The 22,500-nt window shown below is 42.8% G+C and overlaps 1 protein-coding gene across 6 annotated transcripts in view; it reads left to right on the top strand.

Moving 5' to 3' along the window:
* camk2d1 (calcium/calmodulin-dependent protein kinase (CaM kinase) II delta 1) overlaps nt 1–22,500 on the top strand; it is a 173,435-nt gene that overhangs the window by 101,316 nt on the left and 49,619 nt on the right. For all 6 annotated transcript variants that reach the window (XM_084042182.1, XM_084042181.1, XM_084042179.1 and 3 more), the window contains 2 exons: nt 7,102–7,167; nt 11,016–11,088. In XM_084042182.1, coding sequence (XP_083898308.1) covers nt 7,102–7,167; nt 11,016–11,088 — 139 coding nt within the window. The remainder of the gene's footprint in view (nt 1–7,101; nt 7,168–11,015; nt 11,089–22,500) is intronic.

Below are 22,500 nucleotides of genomic sequence, written 5' to 3'. Positions count from 1 at the left end.
GGAAGCACTGCTCTGATTGGTTTAGGTCTAACCAATAGAGTCCGTTTGGATCTTTTTGTAACCGCCCCCTGGAAGAAAATCTACCGTTGATAGGGACCAGACTAATATCCACGCAGTGTGTCGTGTGATATTGTCTGGCTACGCGAGGCTACTGAAGTCCTGACGTCGTCAACCCCTTTACCCCTGGGTCACGGGTTATTTTCCCCATAGAATTCCCCGTAAATAAATCTTAGATTGTGTCATATAAGAATTGTGTCCCAAAAATAAACAAATCAGCCCGGCTATTATGTCAGGTATGTGACGCTGTGTCATTTATGTTTATACAGAAGACACACAGCTTTACCTCCATCTGAAACCAAACAACTAGTCCAAACTAGTCAGCCTCATGAACTGCCTTGAGGGCATAGTGGTGTTGAATGCCACCAAACTTCCTATAGCTGAATGAAGTCAAGTTTGGCTCCCCTGACTTCATCACACTCATTACTTACTGTCTTGGCAACTTGTCCACCCTCGTCAAAAAGACTGTGATATTTAAAGTAGTAGTAAAAGGTCCCTCCCCCCCATAAATATGATTCTGTTGGGAGGTCACAGCCTGAAATGTTGAGAACCACTGTTCCAACGTTGTTATCTGCTGGCTGGCTTGCTTTGCAATGATGTCATGCTTCAATATGAAAGGCCAAGGTTTTGTTAATGAAGTAAGATGAAGTCATACTATTGAAATACACCCCATCTCACTTTGACCCGTTGAGATGGCGAGCTGAAACCACTATCATTTATACGTTTGTCAATGTTTTTTGTCGTTGTCAGCACCAGAGGACACCTAAAAGGCAATGGGAAATGACACAGCACGCACGCACGCACGCGCGCGCACACACGCACGCACGCACACAGGTAACCTACGTGCCCTGCAGACTGTGTTCCAGTCATTTCCTGGGGGTTTATTGGCGCCCGAGTGGGACGTGTCCTTATTTAAAGGAGAGCTAAAGGTTGCATATCCCACAGCTCTCCTCTCCTCTCCTCTTCAGCTCTTTTCAGTAAACAGACCAATTTCGTCCAATCATGGAGCAAGAACTCTTACAGATTACAGGATAAACAAGTGCAATTGGAAGTGATGACACAACACAATGAGCAGAAAATGAGCTCAAGATTGGAGCTGGAACGCTTATAACGTCGAAGGTCTTTGTGCGGTTCTCTCTCCTGAGTCCTGATTGGATAAAATTGGTATCAGAACCTGAAAATATAGCAAAGATTACTATCATCATACTTTGTTTCTTTTTTCTTTTCTTTTTTTCTTTTTTTACAAAACATGTTACTTAACCCGAATCCTGATTATATTTTTTTAAAGCAGTGATGCTCAACCATTTTCATTTCAAGGACCCCCAGTTTGACATGCATTAGGCTACGGACCCCAATGCAATGGCTTTTCTATCTCTGGGACCCCAATTTATATTGTAAAATCAATGTTAATTTAACTACAGGTCCATTTGGTTCCATTTGTACACTCTCAGAGTTACAGACCCATAAGGGTCCATGTGGTTCCTAACTATCCATCATTTAGCTGGGGACCCCGTGGAACTCCCTCAAGGACCCCACTTTGAGAACCAATGATCTATTCCACACCAGGCCATCAATCCCACACCAAGTGCGGACGCTCCATGGTAGATATGAGCTCACTGGTGGGCCCCACGCCCAAGTCCCCATCCAGTTGTTATGGGTGTTAAATATAGAACAGTCATGGTAAATATGAGATCACTGTGGGCTCCGATCCAGCAAGGGTAAGGCGCTGTGACATAAAGCAGAACCCTGCATTAAATGAAGTCACACTCTCTTTGCTGTGTCTCCACTACGGCGTCTGCTCCGCTCATTCTTTACTCTTTGACTGCCAGAGTAATATACATTAATCAACTCACCCACTGCCAGCGTTTTCGTGTTTTTTTTAAACCTTTTCAACTGGTCGCATAAAGTTTAGATCCATTATGATCTATCGCCGGACCGTGTGTAAACACAAACGGTATCTATGGCCGTCGCTCAGAGGGAAAAATGTTCACCCGCGAGGTGCCTTTCTTTGTCGCAGGCACGCTGGAAACAGCATCTTCTTCTCCGTCTTTCCCACCTCCCTAACTGGCCACAGAACATTTATATACATTATGATCGTTTGTCAGAGCGTTGGTAAACACAAAGTTGAAACTACTGTCTCTCGCCAAATCCCGGGCAAAACTAGTCAACTCAAGACACTGGACTGTTTCCGGGAAACCAATAAACAGGAAGTGAACGGAAGCTTGTACATTGGCTATGTATGTATGAATCAGGTATTGCATCAATTAGGTAGGGTGATATGTTTTGGTTAAAACTAAAAGTTTTTGTTAAAAGGTTAAAGCTCTATATTCTGATAGTATTCATTGCTATAGAGTGTTTGTTCAGTAACAGGAGTCTCCCTGTCTCTCCGGCTCTTTATTAAACAGAAAACATATTTTCAGGTAGGTGACAAAATGTCAGCCAATAAGGAGAGAGTACCCATTTATCAGCTTCATTTTTATAGTGATCCAGTTCCAATTCTCATTTCTTAGTGTCATCATCACTATGTCACTAGTTTAATCTGTATCCTTCCTGAGTTCTCTATCCTGATTGGATAACATTGGTATCCTGGCCTGCAAATGCATTTTCTGTTTAATAAGAAGCAGGAGAGACATGGAGACTCCCGTTACTGAACAAACACTCTATAGTCTATAGCAACAAGTACTATCAGAATATAGAGCTATTTAACACAGATTTTAACCAAAGACAATCACGTACCCTACCTTTAAGCATTACAACAGCTAATTGTTCAAAAAGGGAAATGTCGTGGAGAAAGCTCAAATTGCAATTGGCTCGGAAAAATGTCTCAAAGACCCTACTGTTTTCTACAGCAGTGCTACAGTATTACTGTTATTCTATAGAGGCTAATATACTGTGCAGTAGCGGTTATATGAAGTAGCTGTCAGTGTGACGTCAATAAAGACTATTCACAATACACAATGGTGTTCATATAACAATCAATATCTCTTCCTTATGTGAGGTACTCCCCCATTCCATCACTCCATGTGCGTTTGGCAGCATTCTCTCCGTTGACAGCTGGAAGGCACATTGCTTCCAGGTTATTTTCATTCCCATTCAATCTGTGAACGCATCTGTGTCACTTTAGATTTCTTTGGCTCATAGCTTTGAGCTTGTAGATAGATAGTGATACACGCTCATAGCTTTGAGCTTGTAGATCTACTATTTTTAGGAAATAATATTGTGAAAATGTGTGCAAAATGTCTGCAAATCTTTTAATATATATACATACTATGAAGTGGGGGTCTGCGGACAAATACATATAGTTTTGGGTGGTCCTTGACATGAAAAAAGTATGTCAACCACTGATATTATATAGCATTAGTTTAAAAAAAAAGAAAATGTTCGCTTTAAAAAACGATTTGCACCACTTTTTTAGGATTTTTCAAAAAGAAAAAAGCAGATCTACAAGCTCTTAGCATTGCATTTGGTGCCACACTACGAGCTGTTGAAGACCCACTGCTTTAAAGTATGTCTACATTGTGGTAATGCTACTTTTATTACAAGTAACACATCTGAGTATAGCCTGCTGGTTCCACCACACCGCTGCCTATACCAGGGGCCCAGCACGTACATCATAATTGGAAATTGGCCTAATATGAATCACGACGCCGAGCTCTATTCAATCAGCCGGTTGAGTCAGCCAGCGTGTGGCCGTTTGGAAGGACGTCGGAAGGACTTTTAGCGAAAGCAATTTGATCGATGCAGTTTTTAGCACCTATGACCGGCGTCAGTCCTGTGCCTTCTGACCAAGATTATAATAGTTTTGGGTTTTACATTTTGATGTAGTTTTTTTTTTTTTTATACTCTGGGTTATCCTTGTATTTTGTAATACAAACTTAAAGGGATAGTTCACCCCCAAAATGACTTTTTTAATATTGATTAGTCACCCCATGGAGACTTGAATTCATGGATATTTTTTTGTCGCATTCCTAAGCCAATAATTGGATGACCGGCAGCGGTTCCGCTAGGAGACGCAAAGAGTCTCATGTGTGTCTCCTACCGGAACCGCTGCCTACCGGTCCGCTGGTCATCGAATTATTGAAAATATCCATGAATTCAAGTCTCCATGGTGGTGAATAATCGACATTTTTGGGTGAACTATCCCTTTAACAAAGGATATCATTTAAAAATGTATTCAGTTACAGATGACCCACCAACCATCCATCCACAAACGAAAACTAAGGGCATTTTTGTCTATAATCTCAGTTTGTTTTAGTTGATTTTGTAAACACACAATACAGTTCCAGTTTTCGTTTTGTTTTTTTTATCGATTTTTTTATTTTGTTCAGTTAACACATTGGCTGCCATCTTCTTTTTTTTTTCTACAGTAGACTGCCAGACTTTTTCAATGAGAAAAAAAAAGTACTTAGGAGCCGAGATACAGAATTTTTAAGTTTTAAGTTACAAGGAAGTGGATGGGAGTCTAAATCTTCGGAAAATCATATCTCCTTGGTCTTTGGGTCAAAAAAAAAAAAAAAAAAAAAAACTCTTATTTTGAAAAAAAAATGTTTTCGAAAGAACGCAGATCTGCGTCCATGGCAGCGTCGGGTCTTTTGCGCAAAAGAACGCAGATCTGCGTCCATGGCAGCCAATGTGTTAACGGAAATGTTTTTTTCAATTTTTGTTTTTGTTATTTTGTTAGTTTCCGTTAACTATAATAACCTGGCTTCTGACGGCTCATTAGAAGCAACATGAAGTCGTGCTGTGAAATGAAAACCGTAGAAAGGTCATGACCCGCAGACGAAAGCCATGGATATCATTGCTGTCGTCGGGCAGAAACCTCCCATCTCCATATTCGTTGTCGTTTTTGAAAGGTAACGCCCTACTTGATCACACTACAGCGTCACACAAAAGTAGCAGATACACACGCTGAAAAGCAGCGGTGTAAAGTAACTAAGTACATTTACTTAAGTACATTGTTGAGGTATTTGTACTTTACTTGAGTATTTCCAATTTCCAATACTTTTACTTCTACTCCACTACCTCTCAGAGGCTAATATTGTAATTTTACTCCACTACAATTATTTGAAAACTTTAGTTACTTTTCAGATATAAAATATGATATTATAAAACATACATTTACCACTTTAGCCCTATTTTATACCCAGGCTGTTTGAAAATAGCCGATCTACAAGCTCACAACGTGTCACGTTGTGAGCTTGTAGATCTGCTATTTTCAAACATTTTAGTACTTTTACTCTTGGTTCTTGTAAGTACATTTTGATGCCAATACTTTTGTTCTTTTACTCAATTTTGAATTCTGGACCTTTACTCGTAACAAAGTATTTCTATATTGCAGTATTGGTACTTTTACATGAAGCATTTGAGTACTGCGTTCCTAGTCTTCATGGACTAAAAAAAAAAAGTTTTTGAACCACTGCAAATGAGCAAAACAGTTGGGCATGTTCTCTTAACTCTATAGCCCACAGTCCAAACATAACAGCTTGCTTTGGGGCCCAAGCTGGTCTGTGAGCGATTATCTTCTCATTACTCTGCTGTCCCCGCGCGCCCCCAGCCCCCGAATCCCCCTTGAAATAGTACTTGCGCGGAAAACACCCGGAAAACCCCCATCCTTGTGAATCAACCAGTGTTTAGAGAGAGAGAGAGAGAGAGAGAGAGAGAGAGAATGAGTAGCGATGCTATCTTTGCTGAAATGCATCACGGTGCTGTGGTAATTTCATCATGCAAGCACGCACTGAGCAAATGTGTTTTGCACACAACCGGCTTGGAAGTGGCTTCGCTTTTTTTTTTCACCGGAGTGTAAATGTAGCAATGAATGAGACGCTTTGATTAGAAATGACACCATAATCCTCATGCTTTTCCATTTAGACTGAATGTTTTCCTTTATCCTCATCTTGCGCTAATGCACGCTAACTGTTTCGCCAGGTTTTATTTTTGTTGTTTCTCACAAGTGTTGCATCATCCGTTGTCCGTAGGGTTGCCAACATCCAGAACTGGAGAAACGGGACACATGCACGCGCGCGCGATTTTTTTCGGGTTTATTTTTTGTTACTTTATTTCGGTTTTAGAGTTAGGGTTAGGGTTGGGAACAGGCTGACATGCCACACAAACAATGATGTCGTTCCCACCGGAGAAAATCTCACACACACACACACACACACACACACACACACACACAAGCACTCGTGCGAGCACTGTGCCTGCCCTGTCAACTGAGCGGTCCTAGCGCCCTTCGCATACAGCACACAAACACGCAGCCAGACACACTGCAGTGTGCGCAAACAGAAATATATTTTTTATTTTTCCCTTTGCACCGGAGTCCGGGACAAACAAAGTCCCGTACGGGATACGCCCCTTTTGGCTCAAATACGGGGCGTCCCGGCTAATACGGGACTGTTGGCAACCCTAGTTGTCCGTCAACGACACAGCCGTCTGTGCCTTGACTTCTGTGCGCTGACTGCGCCAGGCTCTCTCTCCCCCCCCCCCCCCCTCCCCCCCCCCCCCCCCGCTACTGCAAGGCGATAGGAAAACGCCGTTCGCGCAGTTGACAGTTCAGAAACCCGCCTTCCAGTGACATCATCGATGGTGAATTTCAGCTAATAGCTAATAGCTAAAAACTAGCCAAAGAAAAACATAAAGATGTAAAGGGGGATTTGAATCCGTTAAAGTGAGTCTGAAAAGGTGGGTTTTGAGGGAGGCTTTGAACACGACAAGGGTGGCGGGAGACTTTGATGTGAGGTGGGAGTGAGTTCCAAAGGGGGGGGGGGGGGTGGGGGGGGGGCTGCAACTGAGAAAGACCTGACCTGTCACCAGAGCGGGAGGGAGCGGGAGGGGGCCAGAGAGGTAGCGGGGGAGCCTGGTTGGTGAAGTAGCCCTGCCTGAAGCTTCTTCTTTTTTTAATTTGTATTGCTGTGCACACACTCTCACTCAAAAGCTAATATTTTGTTTTTGTTATGTCCGTCCGTCCGTCCGTCCGTCCGTCCGTCCGTCCGTCCGTCCGTCTGTCTGTCTGTCTGTCTGTCTGTCTGTATGTCTGTCTTTCAGAGTGACGGGTGGGGAACTGTTCGAGGACATCGTTGCCAGAGAGTACTACAGTGAAGCTGACGCCAGGTCAGTGTAGACGCTGTCTGTCCTGTGTGGTGATGGTGACCCTTCACTTGTCCTGTGTGTGTGTGTGTGTGTGTGTGTGTGTGCGTGTGCGTGTGCGTGCGTGTGCGTTTCACCTCTTTCAAACTTGTTTAAGCTCAACAACGCGGTGTGATCTTGTAGATCGTCTATTTTCACTGTAAGCCTTCAGTGGTTACTGATAGCAAGCATTGCCATATAGTGTGTACAACAAGTGTGCAACAATAGGGGGGATATCCCAGTCTCTCCAGCTCTTTGATAGACAGAAAATAAAATTCCATGCAGGCGGGTTTCAAATTTGTTCCAATTTGTGCCAATTTGTGCTAATTGTGTCTGCTTATTTATTTTAGTCATCACTTCCAATTTCACTTGTTTATCCTGTGTATGCTGATTGGATAGAATTGGTATCCCAACTTGAAAATGTACTTAATGGCCAGTGGTGGCAAAAGTACTCCCTTTTTTTACTAAGTAAAAGTATCAATACTGCAGTGAAGAAATACTCTGCTACAAGTACATGTAAGGTATTCAAAATTTACTTGAGTAAAAGTACACAAGTATTGGTATCAAAATGTACTTAAAGTACCACAAGTAAAAGTACTCATTGTGCAGAATGTCCCATTCAAAAGTTCAACAAATATTTTCAAAATAGCAGATCTGCAAGCTCACAATGTGTCGCGATGCAACGCATTGTGAGCTTGTAGATCGGCTATTTTCAAATGGCAGAAATATATGTAGGGCTGAAGTGGTTAATGTATGTTTTTTGGTAATAATCCAAATCTGCAAAGTAACTAAAGCTGTCAAATAATTGTAGTGGAGTAAAAGTACAATATTTGCCTCTGAGATGTAGTGGAGTAAAAGTATTGAAAATGGGAAATACACCAGTAAAATAAAAAAAAATCTTCAAAGTGTGCTTAATACAGTACTTAAGTAAATGTACTTAGTTACTTTACAACACTGTTAAAGACCTAGAGAGACAGGGCGACTCCTGTTACCGAGCAAACACTCTGTAGCAATGACTATCAGAATAGTGCTATTTATTTAACACCTACTTTAACAAAAGAAAATCACTCACAGCTCCTTTTGATGCACATCAGAGCGAACAAGGAACACACTATAGAATGACTCACTCACACTCTCACACATAGTAGACATTTGCATATTCTCTCTCTCTCTCTCTCTCTCTCTCTCTCTCTCTCTCTCTCTCTCTCTCTCTCTCTCTCTCTCTCTCTCTCTCTCCACTTTCTATTATTAGCAGTTAAGGAATGGAAGTCGGCGTGTAGTTTGTGCATACATAATTCATTCATCATCGGTGTTATACGTTAACGTATGGTTCCATTACTAGCTGTAGCGGAGTGCTTACATGACGTGCATAATATGCAGTCTCTCCCCCTGTTATGTGTACGTGTGCGCGCCTGTGTGTGTGTGTGTTTGGGTGTGTGTCAAGAGTTAAAATCCCCTTCTCTTTGATGTTCCTGCCATCTGCTGTTTTGCTTTCCCTCTATTTATATTTCTCTGTTAAGTTTTTGTACCTCACTCCCCCCCCAAAAAATTGAAAAATCCAACCCAGACGGAATCCACAGAATTTCGCAATCTTGTCGATACCGCTTTAAACGTCCGCCTCTCCCAAAAAGCTGCTCCTGGGTTATGATTTGTGTCAACAATCTTGACTTTCATAATATCTAGAGATGTGTCACCACGTCTCAACTAGACTGGCAGAGCATTTAGATCGCTGGTTCTCAACCTATTGAGTTTCGAGGACCCCCACGTTGAGAACCAGTGATTCCGATAAATAAGATGGTAAATTAATGTGGATTCTGTGTTTGGGTTTAGAGTTTGTGCTAAGTTTTTTTATTTATTTTTTATATATAGCTATGAACGAAGTGTGTTTTAAATGTGACCATGGTGTGTGTTTAGCCTCTTCTGAGTGTGTGTTAAGCTCTCTCCTCTGTCATCTGGGAGGGTTAACTGTTTATTGCTGCCTGTGTTTCATCTGCTGGTTGCTGTGTATGGATGCAGCGGTTCTCTGTTTAATGTGACAGTTCACCATTGACGGTTCCATACGCATTTGTGAAATAACGACTTTACACGTCATTTGTTGCTGCCAAATTGGCTCCGTGACACCGGAGACATCGCCTCTCTGCAAATATATCCAATGGCGTTGCTCGCCAAACATAGCCGATATACAAGCATCGCGACATGTTGTGAGCTCATAGGTCGTCTATTTTTTTCCCAAAGATTTGTATCCCGCGATTGTGTAACCCATTTTTTCACCCAGTGCCAATTGTGTAAGTAATCCTGGGCGCTACACTCCCTCTGCCAGCCTAGGGGGAGCCTAGAGCCGAGCTCATGCCTCCTTCAATGCATGAGAGCTAGCAAGCCGCTGCTTATCGCCTGACAGTGGGGAGGTTCCCTGGTTAGAATGTAGCGTGTGGCAGGAACACGTTATTCCAACCAGTTCCTTTCCCCTCCATCAGGCAGGGGTGAGGCAGTATAGAGACCAGGATTACTGCATGTTTTGTGTGAGGGTACCTACCCTAGGAGACACGGGGAGGACATGCAAACTCCACACAGAAAGGCCCTTTCGCCCACCATAGGTCGTCTATTTTTTGGCGAGCAACACAGTTGGATTAATATATTGGCATAGCTTTTTTTTTCATACTGTACCGAAACCGCAGCCTGAAATCCAGACGTAGGCACTCGTTCAGCGTTATTTTATTTTTATTTGTTTTACTTCGCTTCTCCGTCTTGGCTATCATCTTGTTGTGCGTAGGCAAATCAGGAAGTGAATCGAAATTTACGTTGGAAGGCTCTGTCCCACCTCGCCGACAGACCTTTAGATTGGAAGCCACCGGTCCCGACCCGCACCACGGACCAATTAGAAGCCACGGATCCCGGGTGCCTGTCCCGCCTGGTCCCACCCATAGATATAGAAACCTATACCTCATTGGCCTCTGCAGTTTGTCGGAGCGACCTGTATCGCGGCCGTCATTTAACACATTGGGTGCCAAAACCGTATATATACTTCTTTTCAATTACAACTGTTGAGTGCCAAAACCGTATATACAGTATACTGTTTTTGAAAAAAAAAACATTTTTTCTCGGCTCATGTGTACTTTTTTTTTTACAATGTATTTTTGACTATTTTCAACTGGCTGCAACTATGGAACGGATTTCCGAATGTTTTTAATTTTTTTCCCCCGATTGTACGAGACCTCTATATAATGAATGGATGCTTTTTTTTTTTACATGGATTTGCTCGTCGTGGATTCTAGAGCTTTAAACAGTAAAGCGCAGTCAATGGGGAGAATGCTGGCACCCAACGTAAGTTGTTATGAAAAAATGCTGGCACCCCATGTGTTAAGAGAAGGCGAGCTGCCACTCAAAGTGACTGCTGGCCAATCACAGCGCGTCTAACTGACTAGTTGCTGCGCGGCTGCCTCTTAAAGAGTTACGGGCCGGGTTACGAAAAGACCCGCCCCCCCACCTGCCTCTGATTGGCCTACCGAACGTCCCTTTCTGTGACGCGCGCGCAGACTTTTCCCGCTGGCCCTGCGGAAGCTGGTGCGCGCCCGAGACACAGACGCCTCTATGTGTCTATGGTCCCAACCCTTGGAAATAGCATGTTTTCCAGACTGAGAAGCCGAACGGAGCGAATCAGTCTGGAATCCCGGCTACCTAAAACCGTGACCTGAGGTTTCGAACCGATCCGTGAGCTCACTGAACCGTTGCATCCCTATTGTGTGTATATATACAAATATATTTGTTTATGTTTATGTTCATCTGTTCCTCTTCCTCTCCTTGGTGTGTTTTTTTTTCTTTCTGCTCCTCCACAGTCACTGCATACAACAGATTCTAGAAAGTGTAAATCATTGCCACGTAAATGGCATAGTTCACAGGGACCTGAAGGTTAGTAAAGAATGATAACAAGAACAAACAAAAACTAAAACAAAAAAACAAAGCACAGGCCTGCAGCACCTTGCCCTGCTCCCTCCCACCGCCTGGCCAATCAGCCAATTAACCAATCACTGATCAACAAAACACACAACCGCCCTCCCCCCAACCGGTCTAACCCACAGCCCCGACCTCCTGGATCTAACCTTCGCCCGTTGTTAAAGGTGCAGTAAGTGATCTTTTGTCTTTTTTGTCTTTCGTTAATGTGAGTGTTAAAAAGCTCTGTATTCTCATGGCAATCGTTGCAATAGAGACACACGGCCGGAAGCGGAAGGCCTACAAATTCACGCCCACTTTTGACACGGCGCCGCTACTCGGGGTCCGTTAGAACGATGAACTGCAGCTCTCAATGCAATCTCTATGAGAGGCATTGTCAAATGACAGAAGGTCCAATCTTCTCGGTTCAAAGCTTGTTGGGTGCGTGACTTTGAGGACATTAACACATTGACTGCCTGAATTATTTTCACTGCCTATTGTTATTCATGCCAGAGATTTTTCAATGAAAAAAAATAAAGTACTCAGGAGCCGAGATACAAAATGTTAAAGTTTTAAGTTAACAAGGAAGTGGATGAGAGTAAAGATCTTCGAAAATTCTCCTTGGTCTTTGGGTCAAATTAAAAAAAAAAAAGTAAAAAAAAAATATATATTTTTTTTTTTCCTAAAATCGAGTTAACTCGATCTTGGCAGGCAAGTGATGAAACGCTAAAATCGAGTTAACTCGATCTAGGCAGTCAATGTGTTAAGCACGCATTGACACCTTTTCGGGTTATTTGATTTTTTTAGGGGAGGCCAGGCGACCGCCTGTCCTGCCTCTACAATGGGTACGCCACTGGTCGGCGCTCTGCGCTCGTAAAGGCAGTGATGTCACTGAAATGCGACAACTTGTCTGTCTGCCGTCTACCCTCTGCTGTGTTAACATTATGGGTAACTCGTTAAAGTGGCAAATTAAATGTGAAACACATCAACTATTAAGAAAACAAGAAGATACGTTGACAAAGACACTCCATACATTTGGAAACATATTTTTATTTAAATCAATATCGTCTCCAGTTAATGTAGGATCATTTTAAAAGTAGGCTAATTCTCATATGCTCTCATAGAGATTGCATTGAGAGCTGCAGTTCATCGTTCTAACGGACCCCGAGTAGCGGCGCTGTGTCAAAAGTGGCGTGAATTTGTAGGCCTTCCGCTTCCGGCCGTGTGTCTCTATCGGTTGGTTATTTCAGAGTGGTCTGTCTCTCCAGCTCTTTAGTAAATAGAAAATGCATTGTCAGTTCGGGATTGACATTTTATCCAATCAGGAGAGAGAATTCATGAAGGATAAAAGATAAACAAGTGAAATTGGACGTGATGACACAAATAAATGAGCAGACACATTTGAAACTGGGAAAGCTATAACATTTAACGGGATAGTTCACCCCAAAGAATCCATTAGTCACCACATTTTTTTTTTGTTTTAGCCAATAATTTGATGACCAGCGGACCGGTAGGCAGCGGTTCCGGTAGGAGATACAAAGGAGACTCTTCGTGTCTCCAACCGGAACCGCTGCCGGTCGTCAAATAATTGGCTTAGGAATGAGACAAAAACAAAAGAAAATCCATGAATTCAAGTCTCCATGGGGTGACTAATCGATAGAAAAAAACTAATTTTGGGTGAACTATCCCTTTAAGCTGATACATGGGTACCCCTCTCCTGATGAGATGAAATTGGCAAACCGCCTAAACATGCATTTTCTGTTTATTAAAGAGACATTTACTGAACAAAAACGCCATAGCAATGATTACTATCACAATATAGAGATTTTTCACACGTAAAAAAAACCGTTTAGTTTTAACCCAAAAAATATCACTTACACTTCCTTTAAAGTTTGTCATGTGACTCGGGCGACGTGTCCCGCGGTTGGCCGGTTGGGTAGAGATGGTTGTGGCGTGGTGCCAGGACGGGGGAAGCGGGGCGGGGCGTCCCTCTCTTCCCCCTGCACGCCAGGCAGGGAACCACCCACCACACCCAGCAGCATGTAGCATCTTCTCCCAAATCCACACGCTCTGAAAGATGGCCGCCGCGAAGCTCGAGGACCCCGGGGAGACTGGAGAGAGGAGGAGGAGGAGGAGGAGGAGGAGGAGAAAGCTAGGACAAAGGAGGGTGTGGGGGGGGGGGGGGGGTTAGGAGTGTTCCCCAACCTGTGGGCTGTGAGTATATTACAATAGGATGCACAGCAGCCATATTGGAAAGAAATTGGGCCTCATTTTCACTTCCATCACAGGTGTTACCAATGACACTAATGAAGGCTTTGTTCCATTCCGTGTAGCACAGTGGTTCTCAAACCTTTTAATGTCAAGGACCCCCACAACTCTGAGAGTGTACAAATGGAACCAAATGGACCCTTACGGGTCCATTTGGTTTCATTTGTACACTCTCAGAGTTACACACCTTTTTAAGGTGCCATTTGGAACCCCCTCAAGGAACCATGAGGGTCCCTGGACCACACTTTGAGACCCGCTGGTGTAGCAGAGTGTTTCCAGTGAGAACAACATGCACAATATCATCACCCTGACTCTGTTTGACCAGAATGGAACAGAGCCTTCATTAGTATCATTGGTAGCACCTGTGAAGCAAGTAAAGAAGGGGCCCAATTTCTTTCCAAAATGGCTGCTGTGCGTAGAGCCTATTGGGCCTCCAAATAATTGGCAAAACACTAACAAGGGCCCTATCTTGGTTGAGAACCACGGGTCTAGAGCGCCTGTATAATACCTCAGCCTCCTCTGTCCTCTCTCTCTCTCTCCTCAACACTCCCTGGGGCGGCGCGGTGGCCGGGCGCTAACACCACTTCTGTTTTGAGACTCGGAGAGATACATGGAGGCCATAGGTGTGTGTGTGTGTGTGTGTGTGTGTTTGTGTGTGTGTGAGATGGCACAGTGAGGAGATGATTGTTTATTTTGGACGGTGTTGGCACGGCAACTGGCCCGTTGTTGCTGATCATCATCCTCGGCTGAATCATTTCCAGCCCTGCAAATTGGGAGATTTCAAAAATTGGGGCCCATTTCCAGCCATTAACACACTGTGTGTGTGTGTGTGTGTGTGTGTGTGTGTGTGTGTGTGTGTGTGTGTGTGTGTGTGTGTGTGTGTGTGTGTGTGTGTGTGTGTGTGTGTGTGTGTGTGTGTGTGTGTGTGTGTGTGTGTGTGTGTGTGTGTGTGTGCGCATTACTATACTTGCGAGGACCAAACGTCTCCACGAGTGTAGTTGAATTTGGGGGGAAAAAAGACATTGTGAGGACAATTGTCCCGGTCCTCACAAGAGAAACGGTTGTTTTGTGGTTTAGCCCATTCAATCCGGGAAGGCATCTCTGTCATTTTAGATTTCTTTGGCTATTCAAAAATAGCAGATATACAAGTATAAATAGCAGATTATGCAAGCTCATAGCGCGGCACCGAGTGCCACGCTATGAGCTTGTAGATCTGCTATTTTTGAAAGATTTGTGCAAATCTGTAAATGTTTTTTTTAAAGCGAACATTTCTAAAATGTGTTGTTCCAGGGACCGCCCAGAAGCAAATATTTGAGTTACAAATGTTCGCTTTAAAATGTATTCAAAGATTTGCACATGCCGCGTTATGAGCTTGTTTATAGGCTTGATTTGTATTTTGTTGTGAGCTCGTCGGCTCTTCTGCGTTGTGATTAAACTCAGGCTTAGGTTTAGGGTAAAATACAAATTATTGTCTTAACACGTTGATGTCCTCACAAGTATAGTAATACAAATGTGTTTGTGTGCGTGAGTGCGTGTGTGTGTGTGTGCGTGCGTGTGGGTTGGGGGGGTGTGCAGAACCAAAACACAAAAGGCCGTCCGCCACCATAAGCTCTCCCAGTCTCAACGCCGCAGGCAGACAGTGTGTGGTATAGCCTTTTTTCACTCACTAACCACACGCCCCCCTGCTGTTTGCATGCAGTCATTGCATTCAGCAGATCCTAGAGGCCGTGCTCCATTGCCACCAGATGGGCGTGGTCCACCGCGACCTCAAGGTGAGTACACCACACAGACACACACATGATGACCCCCCCCCGGGACCCCCCCACCCCCTCCCAAGACCACCCGCTCTAAAAAAAAAAAAAAAAACATGAGTGTTGAGTCGAACCTCCGAGACGGTCAAACTGGAACTTTCATCATTAAATGTGTAAACATACAGTATAAGTGATTACAGGGTATCTGCACGTAAGAAAGAGGCAAACATAATAGTGAAAATAGCCGATCTGCTAAGCTGGCGAGGCGTTTGTGAGCTCGTAGTTTGTCTGTTTTCACAATACTTATCTGTGGAACCGAGTCAAAATAAATGTAATGACTACAATTCCCAAGTGCTTGTCATGGTGGGGGAGGCGGGTCCCCAGTTGAAATATTATTATGTTGTTGGTGTTCTTCCTCACCTGTCCCCCCCCCCCCCCCCCGCGGTCTTCCTCTTCGTATCGCATTCCAGAGACCACATCCCTTGACTAGGCCGTCCCACATCGAGACCACCCCTCTGACCAGACTCTGACTTTCCTCCCTTTCTTTTTTTTTGACCCCCCTCCCCCCTATCCTGTGGGTTTCTTGCATCATTGCCCCCTCCTCCTCGTTTATCCTAAAGTAGTGTGTGGCTGTGTCTCATTGCTTAGTTACCAGTCATTACGTGATGCGGTATTCCTCTATTGCAGTGGTTTTCAACCTTTTTTGCGTCAAGGACCCCCAAATTGACACATATTAGCCCAGGGGCCCCCCATTTGAAAAGATATGCCAGGGACTCAACCATTTTGATTCCTTGGGGGTCCCAATCTACACAGCAGTATCATAATGAGTGTTCATGTAACTCTGAGAGTGTACAGATGGAACCAAATGGACCCGTTAGGGTCCATTTGGTTCCATCTGTACACTCTCAGAGTTACAGGCACACAAGGTTCAATTTGGTTGCTAACTATTAATTTGTCTGGGGACCCCCTGGAACCCCCTCAAGGACCACTGGTGGTCCCCGGACCACTGGTTGAAAACCACTGCTCTATTGCAACTACAGTGTCTTATAGCCTAGGTATGAAAATAACTAGTAACTAAAGTTTTCAAATAATTGTAGTGGAGTAAAAGAACAATATTTGCCTCTGAGATGTAGTGGAGTAGAAGTAAAAGTATAGGCTAATTGGAAATACTCCAGTAAAGTAAAAGTACCTCAAAATTGTACTTAAGTACATTACTTGAGTAAATGTACTTAGTTACTTTGCACCACTGGCGATTTGGTTCCATTTGCACACTCCTCTGAGCTACATTAACAGTAAAAGGATGGGTGACGGCCACAACCCTCCTAAGTAAGCAACAATCACAATATAAATGCACTGGGGAAAAAAACGACAACATCCGGCGTCATTAACTAAGCCTCATTGTCATGATAGTTTCTGAAAGCACACCAAGTCAAATTACCACCCTGTCGTACCGAAGTCAGTGGTGGCATCAACATGTACTTAGAGTACCTAGAGTAAAAGTACTCATTATGCAGCATGTCCCATTTCGTAAGTTTTCAACATCTCTCAAAGTAATTAAGTAACTAGAGTTTTCAAATAATTGGTAGTGAAGAAAAAAAAAAGTACAATAGTAGAATTATGAAGTATTGACAGCTTGTAGATTTGCTATTTTCAGAACATTTTAGTACTTTTACTTTCGGTACTGTAAGTACATTTTTATGCCAATACTTTTGTACTTTTACTCCAGTCAATTTTTAATTCCGGACTTTTACTTGTAACAGAGTATTTCTACATTGCAGTATTGATACTTTTACTCAAGTAAAACATTTGAGTACTTTTTTCCACCACTGGTGGCTTTGTTCGGAGCGTATGAACGCCTCCCTGGCTCTCCTCATTGTCCTCGTGTCCCTCCACGATGTTTGTCAACACGTCGGTTTCGCCTCAGCGCCGCTGATTTGCTTATCAAATGAGCCAGGTGTGTGTGTCGATGGTGGGTTCGGGGGGGATGGAGGGTCAGTCAGTTTACTCGCCACAATGAGCTCGGCATTTGCATTCGCCCCACAATGAAGATAAACAAACGCCTCTTCTCGTCCTAGCGACCCGACCCGTTGCTATGGAGAGCCAGTGGTGGAAAAGCTACTCAAATGTTTTACTTAAGTAAAAGTATCGATACTGTAATGTAGAAGTACTACCGGAATTGTAAATGTACTTGAGTAAAAGTGCAAAAGTATTGGTATCAAAAGTGTACTCTGTTACAAGTGAAGTCCACAATTCTAAATTTACTTGATTAAAAGTACCAAAAGTAAAAGTACTAAAATGTTTGAAAATAGCCGATCTACAAGCACACAATTGCGACGGATTGTGAGCTTGTAGATCGGCTATTTTCAAATAGCCTATGTCTAAAATAGGGCTAAAGTGGTTAATGTATGTTTTTATAATGTAATCATTTATATCTGCATCAAGTAACTAAAGTTTTCAAATAATTGTAGTGGAGTAAAAGTACAATATTTGCCTCTGAGATGTAGTGGAGTAGAAGTAAAAGCGTAGACAATTGGAAATTCTCCAGTAAAGTAAAAAATACCTCAAAATTTTTAGTTAAGTACGGTACTTGAGTAAATGTACCTAGCTACTTTTCACCACTGTGGAAAGTGCTGGCCCGAAACGCAAAAGGCAAAAAAAAAACATAATAATTATGAAACAAATAAAGCTGGAGAGAGGAAAGTACAACCACGGTGAACGAACAGCCCTCTGTTTGAACACCGGTGTTTGCTCAGCTGATTGAGATAAACATATTGGCCTTTTACAGGATAGCATTGTTGTCGCTGTCATTTTGAAACCTTGTGTCATTGCTGTTGGGTAGTGAGCTTGTAGACTTATTTCCATATTTCTTTTTGTAAATGAATCAGTGGTGTAAAGTAGCTAAGAACTAATCTCTCAAGAACAGATTCTGCTCTGCGTTTGAATCTGTCGGTAGCCGTGTTGACAACCCGTGCGCATTGGTTTCAAGTGGGCGTGCTATCAGATCAGGAAGCAGGCCGCGCTTTACCCAATCAAATGTAGTGGGCGGGATTTACGTGTATGCCGTTCCTTCCCCACTAGAAACAAGCCGAAACTCATTTAACAATAGACGGGTTTCCTGTTAGTAAACATGAGAGGATATGACCGCGCAGAGGAGGGGTAAGCCTATAGAGGGCGCCATTACCCGCAGCAGCTCTGGTCAAATGTCCATTCATAAAATAAATGATCTTCACCGGGTTTAATGAAAGTAAATTAAATTATGCAGTTTGTAATACCTTGTTTACTCAATAAAAATGATTTGTCGGAAGTTGGATCTGTTTGTATATAATAGCAGCATTATGCCTATTATGCCTATAATAGCAGAATTATGGCTATCTAACTCCCGAACACAACAACAGAGTGAACGGCGCAACAATTTGTTTCCCCCGAGCATGCGCAGATTGCGCATTCTGCTCTGTGATGACGTCGCGCGGGAATCCGTCTATTGCGTCCTCGAAGCCGACAAGACCACGGAAAGTTAGTAACATTTTAACTTGCTCTTTCATCATAGAAACAAGTGGGCTTATAACCAAAACGATCCATGTTCTCTGGGAGAAGTGGTGTTAGTGTTCCGTGGAGAAATATTGTTAGTGGGAATGAAAACATAGTCGCACCACCGGAAGTGGAGCGCTGAAGTTAGACCAAAAACCCTGGTTTCCTTGCGCACGGGTCCACCGTGTAGCCCCCCCCAGAGCCAAGTGAAAGAGTAAAAAACAGCAGAGGGCGCTGTTTTTCCTTTTTATTTGGTGGTGGGTTCCCAGATTGGCTAAGTACATGTACTCAAGTACTGCACTTAAGTACAATGTTAAGGTGTTTTTACTTTACTGGAGTATTTCCAGTTTTTCAGTACTTTTTACTTCGACTCCACTACATCTCAGAGGCAAAATATTGTACTTTTACTCCACTACAATGATTTGAAAACGTTAGATACTTTGTAGATTTGGATTATTATTACAAAACATGCATTACCCACTTAGAGCCCTATATACATTTCGGCCATTTGAAAATAGCAGATCTGCAAGCTCACAATGCGTCGCATCGCGACACATTGTGAGCTTGCAGATCTGCTATTTTCAAAAGATGTGTATACATTTGAAAACGTGAAATGGGACATTCTGCATAATGAGTACTTCTACTTTTGCTACTTTAAATACATTTTGATGCCAATACTTTTGTACTTTTACTCAAGTACATTTTGAATTCCAGACTTTTACTTGTAACGGAGTATTGCAGCATTGATACTTTTACTTAAGTAAAAAAAAATGTGAGTACTTTTTTCCCATCACTGAAATTAACGCCCTACTTGATCATGCTACAGTGTCACGCAAAATCATCAAAAGTAGCAGATCTACAAGCTGTTTAATTTATTTGAATCATGAGAAGTAACAGTTTTGAACATAGGAGGTTTCCACCCGACAGAGACGATGTCCAAAAAGGTAACAGTCTTCCACGCCGACATCTCGCCACTCCGACTAGTGGCTTCCGCGTGCGGTTAGGGTTAGGGTGAGGGTTAGGTATAGGGTTCGTTAACGTCGGAAAGGCGACATGTCGGAAAGCCGCCATGTAACCGTCCAAAAAGCAATGCTTTTCTAGCCTGGTTCCAGACCATAGACCCCGCCCACTCTCTGAGTGAGCCTCCTCTTCCTTCTGGTGTCATAATGTGAGCCTGTGGATTTTCGCGGTCGAAGAAAAACCTGTCAAATCAGAGTCGGGGGTGGGAGTGGTCTAACGACGAGCCAATCAGCGAATATCTGCTAAAACAAGCTGTGCGATGACCTCGGATGTAGGCGGATCCGTGGATCTCTTGTGATTGGTTTAGGGACATTTGAATCCCCTCCCCCTGGTAATCGCGGACACTGCAGCCAATGTCAGCCTGAAGCTCCACGCAGCTTCGGGCTGATAATCAGGCTAGTACTTTTCAGGAAATAAGGAAGCAAAGAACGTGCGTTAAAATGGACCCAGTTATATTTAGTCAAAAGCTTGTGTTAATATTTTTCCTCTGGTCAATATTTATACAACACAGACACACTTAACCACTTTACCGTTTTTTTTTTACAAAAATGGTTAAAATAGTCGATCACGGCGGATTGTGAGCTTGTAGATTGGCTATACGATAGATAGGCCGTGGTCAAACGGAGGGACGGACAGACCCACACACACGGTCAAGTGTAGGAGTGGCTGGCACCACTCACAAATATATGCACACACACACACACACACACACACACACACACACACACACACACACACACACACACACACACACACACACACACACAGACACAGACACACACACACAGACACACATGGAGCCGCTCCAGTAAATCAGTCATAGAATATCATTTCATAATCAGATATCCGTGAGATTTTAATGCCTCCCAACCGTTCTAGGGTCAGATTTGATTGAAAAGATAAATGATCGTACACTCGGGCATTTTTGGGCATTGTTGATGGCTCATCGTACAGAGGGTATAATTATCAGTACAGATATGATAATTATGGTACATCTGGCAACACCGAGGTCCCGGCAGGATGAAGGCTGTCCGCCCTCCTGGTCGTATTAGCCACTAAGTAACTCCATATCGTTGCTGTGGGGAAGAAACCTTGTAACTCCATAAGCATGTATTTGTTCATGTTTTTTGTGTTTTTTTATTCATTATCACATCCATTATTTAACCCTATTTGACCGGGAACGCATCTGTGTCATTTTAAAATTTCATTGGCTCTATAAAAATAGCAGATATACAAGCTTTTTTTTTTAAATCGTGAAAATGTGTGCAAATCTTTAGTTTGAATTTATATATACTTTTTTAAAGCGAAAGTTTTTTAACTCAAATCTTTGCTTCTGGGGATTTTACAAATGTCTTCTAAATCCTAACAGTTTTTTTTTTCCTAAAGTTTTTTTTTTGTTTTGTTTTACTTATGTTGCTATATTTTCAATGGTTTTCAAACTTTTTTCATGTCAAGGATCCCCAAAATAATATGTATTTGTCCACGGACCCCTTCCCATTTAAAAATATTTTGTTCCAGGGACCCCCAGAAGCAAATATTTGAGTTGAAAATGATTTGCACACATTTTCAAGATTTTTCTAAAAAATAGCAGATCTACAAGCTCATAGCGCGGCACTCGGTGCCGCGCTATGAGCTTGTGTATCCGCTATTTTTGAATAGCCAAAAGAAATTAAAATGACACACATGCGTTCCCTTCCCGGCCTTAAAGGGTTAACCAAGTAAAAATACTCGTAATTGAGATAAAAAAAAATATTTTCCAAGAGTGTACCTGGCCAAGAGGCAGCGTTATTACAAACGATAGACAAACAATACAAAACAAATACATAAACATGTGTATTGTTTTGCATTCATTTGAGGAAATGAATGCCCTATTCATCGTATAAAGAGTGTCGCACAAAAGCAGTGAAAATAGCAGATCTACCACGTTGTCAGCTTTTAGATCTACTATTTTTCACTATTTCAAAATGTGTTATAACATAATAATAATAATAAAAAAAGGAACGGTTTTGGACCTGCGAGGTTTCTACCCGGACAGCGACAATATGTTTTATGACTGTCTGTATAGTCTGTAATCCTATTAGCAGCAATTACACTGCGGCTGCCAAGAGCACGCGTAAATCCTTCAATCACACAACCACACACACACACACACACACACGCACACACACACACACACACACACACACACACACACACACACACACACACACACACACACACACACACACACACACACACACACACACACACACACACGCGTTTGTATTACTACACTTGTGCGGACATCGACATTTTTACTACACGTCGAAAATAGGCAATCTACTTTTAGATTGGCTATTTCTTTCGCTGCATAAATCAGACATCACTCCCAACCCCAACCGCTATAAAGTAAATAGTAACTAAAGCTGTCAAATAACTGTAGCTGAGTTTAAAAAAAAGTACTTTTTTTTTCCAGGGCTGGGATTGGATTAGGCAGGGGGGCGGGGTGGAGCAGGTTTTTTTTATTTTATTTTTTATGCAGTCATTTGCAATGACAGCATGGTTGACTTGTTGACTTGAAACACGACCTCATCCTCCCTTACATACTCTACCCCCCTCCCTCCCTCCCCCCTCACCCCCACCTTTCCGAAAGCATGAAACTTGCACGAACAGCCCGACTCAAACGAATGCTCTACTAACCCTAACCGCTTCAAAAACCAATGAACCGATATGCACTGAGGCAATGACGTGGAAAAACTGCACTGTTTTTGATCCGGAGAAATGTATTTTTTGAAGCTGCAATCTAGGAATTTAACCCATTTTAGACCTGGAACGCACCTGTGTC

The sequence above is a fragment of the Gymnoscopelus microlampas genome (assembly GCF_963454915.1).
Source record: "Gymnoscopelus microlampas genome assembly, chromosome: 19".
NCBI classification, from domain to species: domain Eukaryota; kingdom Metazoa; phylum Chordata; class Actinopteri; order Myctophiformes; family Myctophidae; genus Gymnoscopelus; species Gymnoscopelus microlampas.
Note: the sequence above shows the minus strand (reverse complement) of the source record. Positions and strands in the feature narration are given on the sequence as shown.